Raw genomic sequence first — 16,632 nt, forward strand, 5'->3', positions numbered from 1 at the left:
AAGAGACTAACAAGTGGGTCTGGTAGGCGAGGGGGCATGAAGGTTAGCAACAATAGAAAGTAATCTGGATCCATGAGCGAGAGAGAGAGAGAGAGCAAGTTAGTCACTCTGTATGCCACGGTTCTGTTTGATGATGGGCTTTGCAAAAAACAAAACAACAACAAAAAAGATGTGCCCTTTAAGGACCACCTGTTATGGAGTTATTGTTCCCAACTTCATTGTAAGGCCCAGTTATAGGTGCTCCCTGGCACTTGCTGAGAAATGTAGTCACCAGTATCTGACAAACTCAGTATGTACGGTCCTGGGACAAGGTTGAGGCGGTACCGTCTTTTATTGGACCACCTTGTGTTGGTGAGAGCCCCACACTTTTGAGCTTACACAGGGGCGTGACCTGAAGACAAGCTCTGCGTCAGCTTGAAAGACTCTCTTGGGCCCCAGCAGAAGGTGGGCCAATAAAAGCCACACCTCACCCACCTTGCCTTACTAATAGCCTGAGATCGCCACAGCTATTTAATACCCCTGCATAGGCACCTTCCTGACAGCGTCACTGACTCAGGCTTGAGAGTCCTCAGATCCAGTGAGAATAAAATTGGTAAACTTTTATTCCATTATCTAAAACAATAGTCAAAAATCAGCTGCAAATAAAATTCACCAAAAGGAAATGGAGAACCACCCATCATTTTAGCTGTTCAGATTGTGAGCCCAAGGAAATGTTATGCAATTAACCTATATTGCTTGCTGTAGAGGTAGCCAAAAATCACAGCACTAAAGTAATAATGCTGTGTCAGTCCAGCCACCTCGTGATCGGGTCTGAATTGACGCTCCAGGTCACCCTGATTGCCATAGTTTAGACACTGCAGAAATAGGCTCCTGGGGAGGAGACAATACCTTGCCAGTATCTTTCTGAGCAATTCCCCTGCTTTGACTGACACACATGCACACCACTGATGCTAAAAGAATGGGTCAGTCCCCCCACAAAGCCTGTGTGTATCAATCAATAATACTAACAGCTACAGTGTGGTGTGAGACCAGAAGCAGACTACACCTTGTTGTGATGACACCAAATCGATGGCTCTACTTGGGGCTACTCAGCACCTCTGAAAATCAGGTCTTCTCTTTAGGTGCCTAAATGTGAATAAGGCTGGGACAGGTACGTAAGTGTTTTCTGCTATTACCACTGTTGAATGAAGATGAAACCAGTTCAGAAGCCTCCCCGAGAGCACACACGCCCTTTTGTAAAATAAAAGAGGTTACTAGATGCATATTTACTATTTATTCAAAAAATACATCATAACCAATCAGAGCCATTATTATGAAAGATTTTGGAATGAAATGATAAGAACGTATTTATTCCTGAATACATTGACAGCAATGTGCTGAAAAATACATATACAGATAAGCAGATTAAAAGCATTTGCGGTGAACAATGGATGGGCCAGCTTCATCATATTCCTGTTTGCTGATCCACATCTGCTGGAAGGTGGACAGGGAGGCAAGAATCGAGCCACCAATCCAGACGGAGTACTTACGCTCAGGAGGAGCAATGATCTGTTAAAGAACAATACCACCTTGTGTTATGGGGTAAACATGTTTGGTGACAAACCGACTTAACAATGAGACTTGATGTTAATGGAACCCCTTTGGAAAAGCTGCAGTGGCATCGCTCACATTTCATTAGGCCACTCACGTGTGAGCTCCGGTCCAACATTTCATAGTCAGGGGATAGTCTGAGCCAAGCTGAGACCGAGAATTTGAGCACCCTCCCCGTCAAAGCAGTACCAGTGACTGCAAGCACTGGGAAGCAGGGGAAGCTACAACCCTTGAAACATTTAAAGCCAAACTGGCTAATGGATTGGAAAATATATTAAGGGACAATCGTGCAAGTGCAGAGGGATGGACAGTGGTTCTCACACTGTGGTTTGTGGAACCATTTCCTTCATGGCAGGGAGATTGTGATATTTCAAGAGCCGAGGGATTGTGATGACAGGAAAGGAACTTTTTTTTAGCAAGTGATCAGCAGAAAGAAAAGGTTGGAAAATGCCTGGAGAAGGGGCAGGGGCACCAGAATGGGGGGAGGGGGAAAAAAGGAGGCTATGGCCCCATCACTTTTTACCTGCCTTAAGGGCAAGAGACGGGTGGGGGAGGGAGCAGAGAGGAGTGAGCAGGGCCTCAGGGAAGAGAGAGTGGGGCAGGGACCCAGGAGAAAGGGGAGGAGTGGGGGCGGGGCCACAGTTGGGGCACTGGTGGCTCCACCCCACACTTCTAGAGCACTTCTGGCCCTCCTGAGTAGGGGCCTGATCAAATCCCAGGGAAAGCAATAGCTGTGTCTTTGAGTCTTTAGACTCCTGGCATCAGTGGGAAACATGTTAACTTTGAGTAAAATTTTCAAAAGTCCCTGAGAGTGGGATTCACAAGGTCACTACAGCACCTAACTGTTAGGTGCCCTGCCACCATTGGAATTCACAACCCTGGCTTAGGCACCCAGGCTCCCTGCACAGTGCAGGGGGAGAGTTTGTCCCCTAACAAAGAGATTCATAGAATCCAGCAAGCGAAGAATGAACGGCCTAGGCTAGCCAGTGCAAAATGCTGGGGAACTGGGTGTTGCCTAAGCCCTGACCCTCAAAAGGGTTAGGTACCTAACTCCACACAGGAGGGCAGCACCTCCCTCCAGTCAGGATTCTCAGCTTTGAATCCCCTCCTGGAATCAGGTGCCTGAGCCAGGCCAGCCCTTTCTTAGGAAAAACAGAGGACGATAAAAAGCTGGATAAAAACCTCCCCTCAATAGCCCTGTGGTTAGAGCACTCATGTAGGGTGTGGAAGGCTTGGATTTAAATCCCCTCTCTGTAGAGCAGGGGCTTGCACCCGGGTGAGTGCTCTATCTACTGGTTTATTGAGTATGCTGGGTAGGTCTCAATCCCTCCCGTGGAAGCTGCCCCACTTTGTATAAAATACTTAAATATCCACTGGAGGAGAGAGCAAGATTGACTCGATAGTTGATGCTTAGGGCACTCACTGGGACCTGGGAGACCCCAGCTCCAGCCCCTGCTTCACTCGGCATGAAATCTTTAAATAGTCATTGGGATGTCTTCAACAGGCGAGACAGAGAGAGCCACCCCAGAACATCCCATCGCCCAGTGGTTAGGGCTCTCACCTGAGGGGTGGAAGACCTGGCTTCAAGTCCCTACTCTACATCAGGCAAGAGGATTTGAACCTAGGTCTCCCATTTCCCACAATCCCACATCCCGCAATAACTACCAGGTTATTGGGTTTAAAGGGCAGCTCCACATCTTCAGGCTGTGCTTTGGACAGAGCCCAATCTGGCATGTGACAGTCACTGGCCAGGCACATGGGGGGAGTAAGCTCCTACACAGAAAGGGCTGAAGTAACTTGCTCCATGCCGGGATCAAGGGAGGAACTGGAATTCAGTCACAATTCATTCTCTGCTCTCCTTTTGAGGCAATGCAGTTACCTGCCACCCCTTACTCAGGGCAGATTATACAGTTACAGTCTAGCCCAGAGTAAGGTACAGCTCATCTTGAATCAGGGTGGCAAAACTGGCCTTTTGCTAGCAAGCAGGGTATGTATGGGTGATTACTTGAGAAAACATGCACATGAAAGAGTTGAACCCCACCGTCCCACACACACATTTTTGCAAAAATCTGCCTACAAATACTTGTGCTGTACCTTGATTTTCATCGTACTGGGAGCCAGAGCAGTGATTTCCTTCTGCATCCGGTCAGCAATACCCGGGTACATCGTAGTACCACCAGACAGGACATTGTTTGCATAAAGGTCCTTTCTGATATCAATATCACACTTCATGATGCTGTTGTAAGTAGTTTCATGAATGCCAGCAGACTCCATGCCTGTGAAAAAATAGCAGAAGGTTTAGAATAAGCCATAAGTGAGTACGTAGTCTTCACCCTGTTAAGTAAAATGAATAGAAGCTGCTGTTCAGAAGGCACCAGTCTCCAAGGCTTGTGCAGAGTCATTCTGCTGCCGGCTAAACTACTTAGAATATGTCTATGCTACAGCGGTGCGGCTGTGGTGCCGCAGTGTAGACAACTCCCGTGTCAGCGGAAGGGGTTTTCCCATTGATGTAGTTAATCCACTTTTCTGAGGTGGGAGCTAGGTCAACAGAAGAATTCTTCTGTCAAGCCAGCTGCATCTACAGTGGGGATTAGGTCAACCTACCTAGGTCACACAGGGTGTGAACATTTTCACAGCCCTAAGTGATGTAGCTAGGCTGATCTAATTTTTAGGTGTAGACCAGGCCAGAAGTCAGCAGTTATTTGGGGCACAGATTGCTTGTGTAATTGTTTCAAACAAGAAACCAAAGGGTCTGGAATGAAAGAGGAGTAGAGTCGCCATTAGAATTTTCCATCCAATTTCAAACGGATTATAAGAATTCCTTACAGCTTTACTGAAATCTTGGTTTTAGAAAAACTAATCACCTCAGAGCTGGGCTAGCCTATGTATGTCCTAGGAACGTTAGGTGTGTAACACTATTATTGCTGGTTTCAGAGTAGCAGCCGTGTTAGTCTGTGTTCGCAAAAAGAAAAGGAGGACTTGTGGCACCTTAGAGACTAACCAATTTATTTGAGCATAAGGTTTCGTGAGCTACAGCTCACTTCATCGGATGCAACAATTATTGCTGGTTGGGAATCCTGCCCTCTCACAAGACCTACAGGTGATTCCATTTGGTTTCGTGGCAGCCTATACTCATGTCTGTTCACTAGCATGACACGGTGCTAATGCCTCTTTCCTAAGGCACAGGCGCCAAATATACTCCGGTTTAGACAGCCAGTGTACATAAGAATTAAAGTGTCATTTTCCTTTCATCTATTAGCACACTGAAAGTACAACAGAATCATAGAATAACAGGGTTGGAAGAAGGGACCTCAGGAGGTCATGTAGTCCAACCCCCTGCTCAAAGCAGGACCAATCCCCAACTAAATCATCCCAGCCAGGGCTTTGTCAAGCCTGACCTTAAAAACTTCTAAGGCAGGAGATTCCACCACCTCCCTAGGTAACGCATTCCAGTGTTTCACCACCCTTCTAGTGAAAAAGTTTTTCCTAATATCCACCAATAGTGACACTTCCTAGTTAAAGAACACCTCTGGGAGGAAATACAGCCTTCCTTGGCTATTTTTTAAATATATGGTTATATTACTTTGCTGTTTCTGTTCCCTGATGGGATGAGTAATTCTTAGCACCAGGTTTCCTGTGTGAATCTTCGTATTTACAAATTCAATACTCACCTTCCAAGAGTATTCTCCAATTTTGCTTAAAATCTGCTCTGTGCATGAATCTCTTGCCAATAAACTAATTGTCCTCTGGTAGTTATGGAAAGCAAAAGCAAAAGGGGGCAAATCCAATCAAAGCAAATTATGATCATTCAATATTTATATTACAGTAGCATCTAGAGGCCATGATAAGGATCAGGACCCATTGTGCAAGGTGCTGTAAAAATAGGTGTGAGAAGATCCCTGCCCCTTAGAGTTTACAATCTATGATGAGCAGCATAAAAAGAATATGGAGATGTAATAATTTTCTGGTCAATGAGGGGAAGTTGTTGTATATTGGGTTATAAGACTTTCCTGTATGAATGTACTGATCTACTTTAATAGGGGACTGTGAGAAAAAGAAGCAGGGAAGCAACACAATATACGCAACTTACCATTTCCTAGCAAACATTTAGAGGGAAATTACAATACAATAGCCTACCTCCTGTCTCCAACCCAAAGTTACACACCAATTTTGCCAATGTGGGGGAACATACATATCAAAGCTCTATAAACAATTAAATAGCTTGCTCTCTGGGAAGGAGGGTAATCAAAAGAATGAACCGCTTTTAAATGGATTCTCCTCGAAGCAGAGGGGAGTGACATTCTTTTGTGAGTTAAGGGAACAGACTATGTCATCCAGACCCTTTGGGCCTTAGGGGTCTATAGGAAGCTAAGACCAGGATCCCCGTGTGGAAGATGGATAGATACCTGGTAAGCAAGACATTCATCAAGTCTGAGTATTGCTGACAGACCTAATTTCTCTTAAATGGTTTTGTTCTAAATAAATACTACTTTGCTTTAAGGAGGCTGCTTGGTTACTGGGTACCACTGTCATTGCTCCTGGAGAGAACAGACTAGCAGGTGCTGAACATAAGTCACATCTGCTGAGGTAATCACAGCTGATCACTGGGGAGCACAGCCCAGGGCCTGTTCTGAGAGTGGAAGAATCACGTGGTTCCACCCCAAGAGAGATTTAAACCTGAGACCTGAGCAGAGGGCATTTGGAGAGACCAGGAAGGGTCAGAAGAGCAGGTATTCACAGCTTCCATTTAATGGTCCAAGGATACAAATGGAAAACAGAAGTGAATTTTGAATTTCCAGTGGTATCTATGATTTATAGGAAGTGCACAGAGTCCCAGGGAAGCAATGATCAATGAACAATGATCCTAACAAAGCAGAAATAAAATCTTCGGACCAAGTTCTGAGCTGCTGTGGTGGGTAGGACCCCAGGGGTAGTTCACCCATTTAAGGCAGATCTGAATTAGACCCTTCAACGTTTTTTTTTAAGCATTACATTTGGCTCCTTAACATGCATCAGCTTTCACATTGTCTACTAATGAGCTGGGGAGTGACTTGTTGGTCCAAGGCTATTAAAGCACAGTAGCTGACTGTACAATACATGAAACGATGCTGATCTCTATCTAGGAGAAGAGGAATGAGTAGTTTTTGTTTTTATTTTGAAAGTGTATATTACTTAGCTGATGAACTGTGACTTGACATTAAACTCCTTTGCATGAATGGTGCTGTTATAATATAGACCCACATTAACTGAAAATATATACTAGAACATATGCATCTATAGGCATCGTATGCTGTAGTCTACTTAAACGAATGTGGAGCAGGGTGTGGTTAGGAATTAAAGGAGCACAGGGATGAGCTATTAACATAATTTACCAAAAGAAGAAATCAATTAACTTACCAATGAAGGAAGGTTGGAATAGGGTCTCAGGGCAGCGGAAACGCTCATTACCTATGGTGATCACCTGCCCATCAGGCAGTTCATAGCTCTTCTCCAGAGAGGAGGAAGAAGCAGCAGTGGCCATCTCATTTTCAAAGTCCAGGGCCACATAACACAGCTTCTCCTTGATGTCACGGACAATTTCACGTTCAGCTGTTGGCAGGACTCAGACTTTAGAATGGGAGTTAAAGATTCATGCATTTTAACAGATTGTCCATCACTTTACCCCACCAGCTCTTCCAAACAACTTGTGAAAATAAATTCTCTCTTAGTAATGCTGGGTGGGTATTTTATATTCTGCTCAATTTCTTTATGCTTCTGCTGCAGCTCTAAGAACAACCACTGATCTTTTAAGGCTATCAGGAATTTTACATATTAAGCAAATCTTCTAATTTACTATTGTCCTTACCAGTAGTCACAAAGGAATAGCCACGTTCAGTGAGAATTTTCATGAGGTAGTCGGTTAAGTCTCGGCCAGCTAGGTCCAGACGCATGATGGCATGGGGCAGGGCATAGCCTTCATAGATTGGCACATTGTGGGTGACACCATCACCAGAGTCTAGTACAATCCCTTTGAGAAAGCAGTACAGATGTCAGTTGACCTCAGATTCCCATTTTTTTAAACTTCACATTTTCCCTTCCCAAAGATCCCAAAGTCACATACCCGTGGTACGTCCAGAAGCATAGAGGGACAGAACAGCCTGAATAGCTACATACATGGCTGGTACATTGAAGGTCTCAAACATTATCTGAAATGTAACAATAGCAAATCATTGTAGCTATAATCATTTTTTAAAATTACAAACAATAAGTAACTCATTAGAGAGAGGAAAAGGGGGGGTTAGTACAGATTATTGGCAAGCAGTGGAAGGGAGAAAATCAAGTGGTATTCTGTATAAATTCTATATATGTAGGCTAGGGCACCAACTATTCTGGATTTGTTCTCGTGTGCATTTTCTCTCTCTCTCTCGCACACACACACACAGCATCACTTATAGTATTTTATTTTCATCAAATAGCTGAGATCAGAATTTTGAGTGGAAAAAAACCCACTACTCTTTTTTAAAATAGCCTTTCCTTTAAAAAAAAAAAAAAAAAGGATTTAAATGCTGAAATGTGGCAGCTTGTATAGGCTGGTTCAATGACCTAATAAAAAAAGTTTAAACTACAGAAACATGGTAAATTTGACAACTAGACAGACAAAGTGGGTGAGGCAATGTCTTTTATTGGACCAACTTCTGTTGGTGAAAGAGACAAGCTTTTGAAAGCGTTTGAAAAGCTTGTCTCTTGCACCAACAGAAGTTGGTCCAACAAAAGACATTGCCTCACCCACCTTGTCTCTCTAATATCCTGGGACCAACACTGTTTCAACAATAGTACAAACAACAATTTGACAACTAGCACCCCTGCCCTCCCTTCCATAACTATTTTATTATCATGAATATCAATGACATATGATGTACAATTGTTGTGAGTCTAACTGTAATGATCATATAAAAATGATACAGAATCCACAAAGATTGAAATGATTTCAGAGGAAGCTTCTCAATGCTATTACAGTGTCAGAAAGGGGCTTGGGTCCTGGAATTTTCACCATATTATAGCTTTTGAAAAATATGGTTAGGAAATCTAACTTAACCAGGGCAAAGGATAGAAATTCAGAGCTCTGGCTACTACTTTATATTCAACCCTAACTACAGTTTCTAAATTTGTACGACCTGTGGTACATATTAACCCAAAAGTGACTAGGTTTTACTGGCGTTTTAGCACAGCAGACAATGAGTACAGTAATACCTTCACTCTGAATGCTCTTTCTCCTATGAGGAAAGGAGTACTTGTGGCACCTTAGAGACTAAGGTGCCACAGGTACTCCTTTTCTTTTTGCGAATACAGACTAACACGGCTGCTACTCTTTCTCCTACGAGGTTAAACATTATTTCATTAATTTAATTGACTTACTGGGGAGCTTTGATGTGGGTGATCTCTGTTCATGTGATTCTCTAGGTATGAAAATTTATCCTTGTTGCTTGTCTCTTAATTTACCTGGCACGCCCATCTGTCATTTGCTCTGCATAGAAGGGAAGCACTCTGGCCTTTCTAAATAGCTAGTAATGACCATACTATATTCAGATACTGGTATGCTTACCTGGGTCATTTTCTCTCGGTTGGCTTTTGGATTCAATGGAGCCTCAGTAAGCAGAGTAGGGTGCTCTTCAGGGGCAACACGCAGCTCATTGTAGAAAGAATGATGCCAGATCTGGAGACAATAAGAAAAGGCAAAATGAAGAAACATCAGCAACCAACAGTCCATAAGCATAGCAGTTACTTCCAGCCACATACCGTGCCCCGCAGCTACAAGTGCTTCTAGCACCAGAAATTGGCCAACAGTATCTGACATGCAGTTATCCCGGATGGACATGCCTGAATTCATAGCGAAAAGCTAAGTGATCAGCACCTGCAACCTACCTCAGGTTTTACCACTAATAATGTTTTGCTTATTGAAAATCAGTTTGGGGACTCCTAAGTTAACACAAAATAAATACATTGAGCTTCAAAAAGCAGATAAAGACCTTTATGTTGTTTTTGGTTTGGAGAAAAATGTACAGTGAAACAGCATCCACTGAAATAACTTGGATCACAGTTTGGTTTGGATTAATTATTTTTTTTTACACTAGCCATCTGTCCATTTAGAGAAGTGAAGAAAACCTCTCATTCCAGATGGAAAGGGAAAAGGTCCATGAAAATAGATTTACATAAGCAACGTAGAGACTGCAGTGTGACTCTTTGTAGGTGGAATGAATTATAATAAAAGTGGCATCCATACAGGCAATGATCAGTTTTTGTGTTTACACACTGTTCTTTGCTACAATAATTTTGTGACTCTTTCTAATGAGCAACATCAGTAAAATCGGACACACCTTAGGATCCAATGAATTTGGCCCTTCAGACCTGGGGCAGACTCCTCAAAAGTTCTATCAGCAAATAAATCCAGTTTCCCAATATTCCTCAATGTGTCTTTGGTGTTGGCCTCTATCTATAACATCTGCATGGCTCTGTAATAGTGTTCAGTAGATAACAGGACTACTGAAAACTGTTTCCTAGATGGAAAAGACTAGATTTCATGGGTGGATATGTCCTATGCTTGTCTGTAGAATTTCTCTGAGGTCAGTTGTTTCCTTGGAATTCATAACTAGCTCCACAAGCAATTTGCTTTTATTCCAAACAGATTCAGTTAACAGGATTTAAAAAAAAAAAAAAGAAATCCTGTTATCTATTGCCTTCCCACTATTAACTCTCATTCTTCCCAAACACAAAATCTTGGGCCAAGTCAGCTACAGTGAGGGAGTTAACATTCTGATGAACAGTAACATCTTGTATATTATTTCTTTGTATTGAATTTTACATATATATAATTGTTTCCAAAGCATTGGTGGTCACAGATCAGTTTGCACTTTGGGCTTTTGGATTGGGGAAGTGTCACTATCTTGCTAAAGCGCTGATCCTTCTGCTGTTAAAGCCAATAGGAACACTTCTGTCTAGGCCTGAGCACTTTTGTGATGTGTTGTACTGCTTGCACAGTTCCGAACTGCTCTAGTTCTGTAGAACTACTTTAAATAGCTACATCATCAGCATCTTATAGATAAGTTTCAACAGTCTGTGGCAACAGACCTGGCTCTAGAGGCACTAAGTCTTGGATTTGAATGGTGGCTCTGCAATTGACTCATTAGGGCCCCAGTCCTGCTAAGCATATGCATAACATAGCTCGCATGAGTAGTCCCACTGACTTCAAAGTCATGGGTGAGTTTAAATGCTTTGCACGATCGGGACACATGTGGCCTTACTCAAGTCAACCTCTCTGATTCAGCTTCCCCATCTACAAAATGGATATAGTATTCACATATCTTACAATAACTAGCCAGGTTTACACGTCACCTTAGAGAGTAAAATAATAAGTAACACTCATTAGCTCTGGGGTGCTGAATATATGTTAATTATTACTAGATCAGCTCCAATATTCAAAAATAAAATACAATACTGCTGGATAGCATGACACTTCAACTTTCAAATTACTTTCTAATCTTTCGCTATTGCACCCAAGTAATTATGTCTAACTGGTGACTTATGTAAACAAAATGTTTAAATACCTTCTCCATGTCGTCCCAGTTTGTGATGATGCCATGTTCTATGGGGTATTTCAAAGTCAGGATACCTCTCTTGCTTTGAGCTTCATCCCCTACGTAGCTGTCTTTTTGACCCATACCCACCATCACGCCCTAATAAATTACATAAAGAATGTGACTATCTCAGTGAGAGGTGCTAAGAAGCAATCAGAACACTAACTGTGAAATAAACATATGCAATTTTACACACTGGTAGCAAGTTTACAAAACATTCATTGACTACTAATCTTGGGAGTATTACTTTTATCTTTAATGCAAAAATTACATCGTTCGTTTATTTACAATATTATAAAGCTCTGGAGTTCATGTTCTTATTATAATTAAGTATGTAGAGTAAGCAACACAAGCCTAAATATAAAAATCACCAATACAATGTAGAGAAATTAAAGATGGATTTTTAAATAATAATTTGATCCCTAAGTAGTAGTCATGGAAGAAACTATCACTCAACCAAATACATCTCTGGAGAGAAAAAACTCTACATAGTGCCATTTAGTGGTAAATAATGAACACTACATTTTTCAAATTTACCCAAGGGCTATATTTGGCTGTATTTTCCAGAGTGGAAGAACGGCTATCGCTAGCTATTAAAAATGTTGGCAATTTTGAAAATGTAAATACAGTTGGCTGCTTTTACTGTATTGTGTTCTTGTCAGAGCATGATAATTACATACTCCAACCCTTTTGCTTCTCAGACTGATCCATCTTGGAGACTGATTACTTTGATCTTGTGATTTTGTGATGTCTGTAACTCCGTGAGACAGTCTGAGAGCTGATCCAGGATGTGGATGATTCTGCATGCAATTGCATGCAAGCACTTATTTTCATTATGACTAATCTGTTTTTGAACAATGAATATAATCAGTACACTGGCTACTGAAAATGGCATTTGAATTATTATTTATTATTTGCAGTATGCTAGTGCCCAGAGATCTCAAGCAGGATCTGGGCCCTGTTGTGGTAAGTAGAGGTATATTGGGTCCCTTTCACAAAGAGCTTAAAATGCCATACGCTGTTTGCATGATCGCTATGCAGCCTCGATTTAAAAGCAAAAAGAAAATAGAAAAAACGAATCATCCGTAAACTCGCCCCAGGGGTGGGGGAGCCTCTGATGGCACAGCAGCATCCTCTTGCTCATGCTGTGGAAGCCTCAGGCACTTAGCTTCGGAGCTTCTCACCCATCCTCTCCATGATACAAAACACTTAAACCATTGCAAGGTACCCAACAGTCCATGCAATGAATTGTCCAGTATAATAAGCATAAAATGATTCAAAACAGGTAGTAGCTGCCAGTTTGTTTTATTCTAAGTAATCTGCCTCAGACACAGAACAGATGGAATTCAAATGCCATGCTGTTAGCTTCTTTCATAGTTCCAAAAGGAGACCAGGAAGAGTGTGAACACTTTCAGCTACATGGTCAGATCATGGGCTACATTAGGGTAGCTTTACTCTCCTTACAGTGTTACTGTACTAGAATCTGATCCAAAGCCTCCTGAAATCAATGGGAACCTTGTGATTGTCTTCAGTGGGCTGAGGATGAGGTGCCTAGTCCTAAATTACCCTAAAACTAATTTACCTAGCCACTGGAGGATTCCCATTGCTCAGGGATCCTAGATTGGAGCAGAGCCCCCAAAGCTGATCCTGAAGTCCCCAGTCCCAGCAGCCAGCACAGCAAGGTGTGATCTAGGTGCCTCAATACCACAGTAACTGCCTGCAGCTTGCTCTAGCTTGTGCTGCTAAGGATGTGGCTCATAAGCTGTGTAAATTCTATAGCATTCAGATGAAAAATGCCTTAGCACACATGATACAGCCTGTTCAATGTTATGTTGTAAAATACTTATCTGGGAACTAACCACCCCTTTCCCCCACCCTCCAAGCTTATGAAATTCTTTCTGGCAAGTAAATAAAGCAGAACAAGGTTCTGGGTGAAAAAAATCAGAAGTTTTTAAATTTCAATGAAAAAAACTGGCAACATTTTTTGGTCATTTTGTTTTAACTCCACCCCCACCCATGTTTTCAACCAGCTTTTAGAGTGGTCAACATTTGTACACACATCTAATTTTTTTTAACCACTGGAAAGCAGAGAAGACGGTGGGCCCAGTGACAGGGTGATCCAGAGCTAAGGGAAAAAGGATGGGATATTGAAAACTTTCAGGAAAAGGACTTCTCCCACCAGACAACAGATCAGAGATAACTCAGACATGTACACCTGCAGGGCCTGCCTGGTCTTATTGTATCTGGAAATATCATGCAAATTAATGACTTGCAGCTACAGCACCTGACTCTGTGGTCTCATCAGATCTCAAACTAAGCAGGACTAGGGTTGGCAAGTACTTTCAGGGAACAAGTGGGTGCTCGAGGAAATGGTGTTGACATTTAAGGAGGTGAGTCACTACTATCTCTAATACATTCTGTTTACCCCCCCACCCCCGCATGTGTGTGTTCAGAATAATTGAACTGATAATTCACCTGGTGCCTGGGACGACCCACAATGGAAGGAAAAACTGCTCTTGGAGCATCATCCCCAGCAAAGCCAGCCTTACAAAGTCCTGATCCATTGTCACAAACCAGGGCAGTGCTGTCCTCTTCCTCGCACATCTTCTAAGTCAACGTCCTCAGGCCTTTCAGACAAAAACAGCCCTACAAAAATAACACACAGACAATGGAACTATTCTGCAGGCAAAATGCAGGGGCTGCTGCATGAAGTGGACCTGCCATGGTCAGGATAAGCATGACATCCAGTAGGAACAAGAACATTATTAACAGACAGTGTAGGGATTCAAAAGAGAGTGTTAATCTCAGAGTGCAGGAGCCTCATATTCCACCTGCCCTGCAGAAAGGGGAGGTGTTTAAAACAAAAACAAAACAACTCACAGGAATTCAATATTATTCAATGGAATTCCCCCTGAAGGACAGGAAGTCTGATCTTTGGAGAGATGGAGTTTTAATGGCTTGAGGATGGTACATATAATTATATTTTAGTGTATACATTCAGTGCTGGACTGGCAGCTCTAGAGATAAAAGGTACAGTACAGGAAGGGGCAGTGTAAGTTTCCCAGTGCTACCCATCACCAGGCCAAACTCCTGCCCTAGATGAACACTTCTAAGGGTGAGAGGGTAGCTTGCCATGGGCTTCCCTGAGTTTGCCAACAATGTTGTCAGATGGGAACCATTATAATAGTGGCATTTTTGTTATGGACACTAGAAACTGCACTAAGATGAACACCTCATTTCATACACACAATTGCTTGTTTGTTTAAAAAGAGACAGTGATTATGCTAATCAAACCCCTTTCCAAACAGTATTCTAGTGCTTCAGCAAAGATGTCCTCCCTTGAAATTAAAGCTGGAAATCATAGACAGCATCTTCATTTAAAACAGCCTCAAAACACATTGCAGCCTCATTCCAAAGCTGTCTAGAAGATCACTCTCTGCTACTATCCATGGTTATTTTGCCATGGTTCCCAAATGGATTAAATACCACTAAAATTAGTTCCTTTTCTAAAATGATGTTGTAAGGAAAGTGACACATAAAATGCTTTGAAGTATTTTGAATGAAATCAATGAGAAAAACAAGTACTGTGTAGAGATACATTTGTCAGCAGTTCATATTGTTAGAGAGAATCCTCTGAATAGCTCTGGGCCCACTGTTTGGCTTCCAAAGGCCTACATGTGGAATTCAGTGTTTCAAAACTGTGTTGAGGGTTAAGTGAGACAGGGACAAGAAGAGACACAGTTGACTGCACACACTCATTAAGAAATTCTGAAAGGGGGGGCAGGTGCGGGGGGTAGAAATGTAGGAGAGGGTGGGAGTCAGGTTGAAGTGATGCACTGCTGAGGTGAAGGGGAGTGCATGTTGGGTAGCCTCAACAGCAGAAAAGACTAAAGAGTGAAAAATGGAAAATTCCCCCAAAATGCGATTTGTACTGCCACTGTACAGAAAAGGAATCCAGGAGACACTGCCCAGTTCAGCTACTGTATGCTGCAGAGATGCTGGCTGCCAGCAGAAAAGTTGATACATAAATGCTAACTTGAAATGTTCTAGGTTTTATGTATTGGGGAAAAAAGGAGGCGTTTTACAGTTGTACACAATTATGCATTTCTTAGGGGCAAGAGCTATTTGTGTTTAAGCATTCACTTAATGGAGTACGACTTATCTACCATGCATGAACAGCCCAGTTTGGAACAAATCATTTCCTAATTAGGAAATAGACTCTCAAAAGTCTGCTTTTGGAACAGAGTTCGAGGTCAGGGGGTTTGCTCAAACCAAGGCAAACTAGTGCTGTGCCAAAAATCACTTGGGGGAAGGGAGAAGGAAATGCTACATTTCTGAGCTTAGGGGACTCTAAATGAAAACCATATTTAGTAATAAAGCACCAAAGTTGAAGAAATCAAAGCTGAATGATTTCAGACAGGACTCTCTGCAGTCAAACACTGATTTACAGCTCAGGACTGCCATGGAGTGCAGCAGTAACATTCTACGGTAGCAATTAACACAACATTGTGGAATAAGGTAAACATGCACTATACATCTCAGGTGATTAAAACATGGATTTAGTTGTTAGCCTCCTTGTTGCTGCATGCTTTCTGTTCAGAGAGAGAGAAAACTGATCCCAGAACCTCCCCGCACAAGACTGATAAAAGATTCCAAACGCATAAGAAACATTCTATCTGTAATCCATTTCTTATATAGAATGCTTGGCGTTTTACACAATGGGTAGCTTTCTGTGTAAACAGACATCATCATCATCATATCATGCAAGCTACCAATATCACGATCTTTCACATATTTAGCACATTTAAAAGCATACTCCCAATAACCTTTTCTAACCCAGCATGCCAATGTACAGTAAGTCTACAGCACTAAGACACATCTATGAGAAACCGTAAACTGAATCCCATCCTATAGCTAGATCCAACTGGCCAATTTAATCTATTGAATCCAAAGCAGATATGCCAGGGGTGAATTTGGCCCAGTGTGTTTAAATAAGAACACTCTCATAATTTCAATCATGTAAATATTTTAAATATACCTTTTAATATTATTTTACTGCTGATGTTACAGGTGAAATGACTTGGTAGAACTACACTTTTTCTAAGACTGTAAAATATCTTAAATATAAAGGCAATAAAATATAAAATGTTTATCAGTACAATTTTAATATGAAATATAGGACAAGCTACGGAAGAATAATACATCCTCCTGAACAGTTTCTGCTTTTTCTTTGTTAGTAAAAGTCCTCCTGAAATCTGTCAAACTGTTGGTTCAGTGCCACTTACCCTGACAGTGCTTGGCTGGGGATAGCTGCTCTGGGACGGTACACTGTGAAGCTGAAAGCTGTAAGGTTATATAGCCCCTTGGCCTGTTCCCTCCCACTAGCTTCCCAAACAAGGAGCAGAGACAGACTTCACTCCATCTCTCAGTC

General features: G+C 42.1%; 1 protein-coding gene across 1 annotated transcript; it reads right to left on the reverse strand.

Moving 5' to 3' along the window:
* Nucleotides 1-1,404: 1,404 nt before the first annotated feature.
* Nucleotides 1,405-13,808, reverse strand: ACTA2 (actin alpha 2, smooth muscle). The gene is made up of 8 exons (XM_077821118.1): nt 13,677-13,808; nt 11,172-11,300; nt 9,173-9,283; nt 7,691-7,775; nt 7,436-7,597; nt 6,988-7,179; nt 3,685-3,866; nt 1,405-1,548 (listed from the first exon to the last, which is right to left on the reverse strand). The coding sequence occupies exons 1-8, from the start codon at nt 13,803-13,805 to the stop codon at nt 1,405-1,407; spliced, it is 1,134 nt and encodes a 377-aa protein (XP_077677244.1). The 5' UTR covers nt 13,806-13,808.
* Nucleotides 13,809-16,632: the final 2,824 nt, after the last annotated feature.

The sequence above is a fragment of the Eretmochelys imbricata genome, chromosome 7 (genome assembly GCF_965152235.1).
Source record: "Eretmochelys imbricata isolate rEreImb1 chromosome 7, rEreImb1.hap1, whole genome shotgun sequence".
In the NCBI taxonomy this organism is placed as follows: Eukaryota; Metazoa; Chordata; order Testudines; family Cheloniidae; genus Eretmochelys; species Eretmochelys imbricata.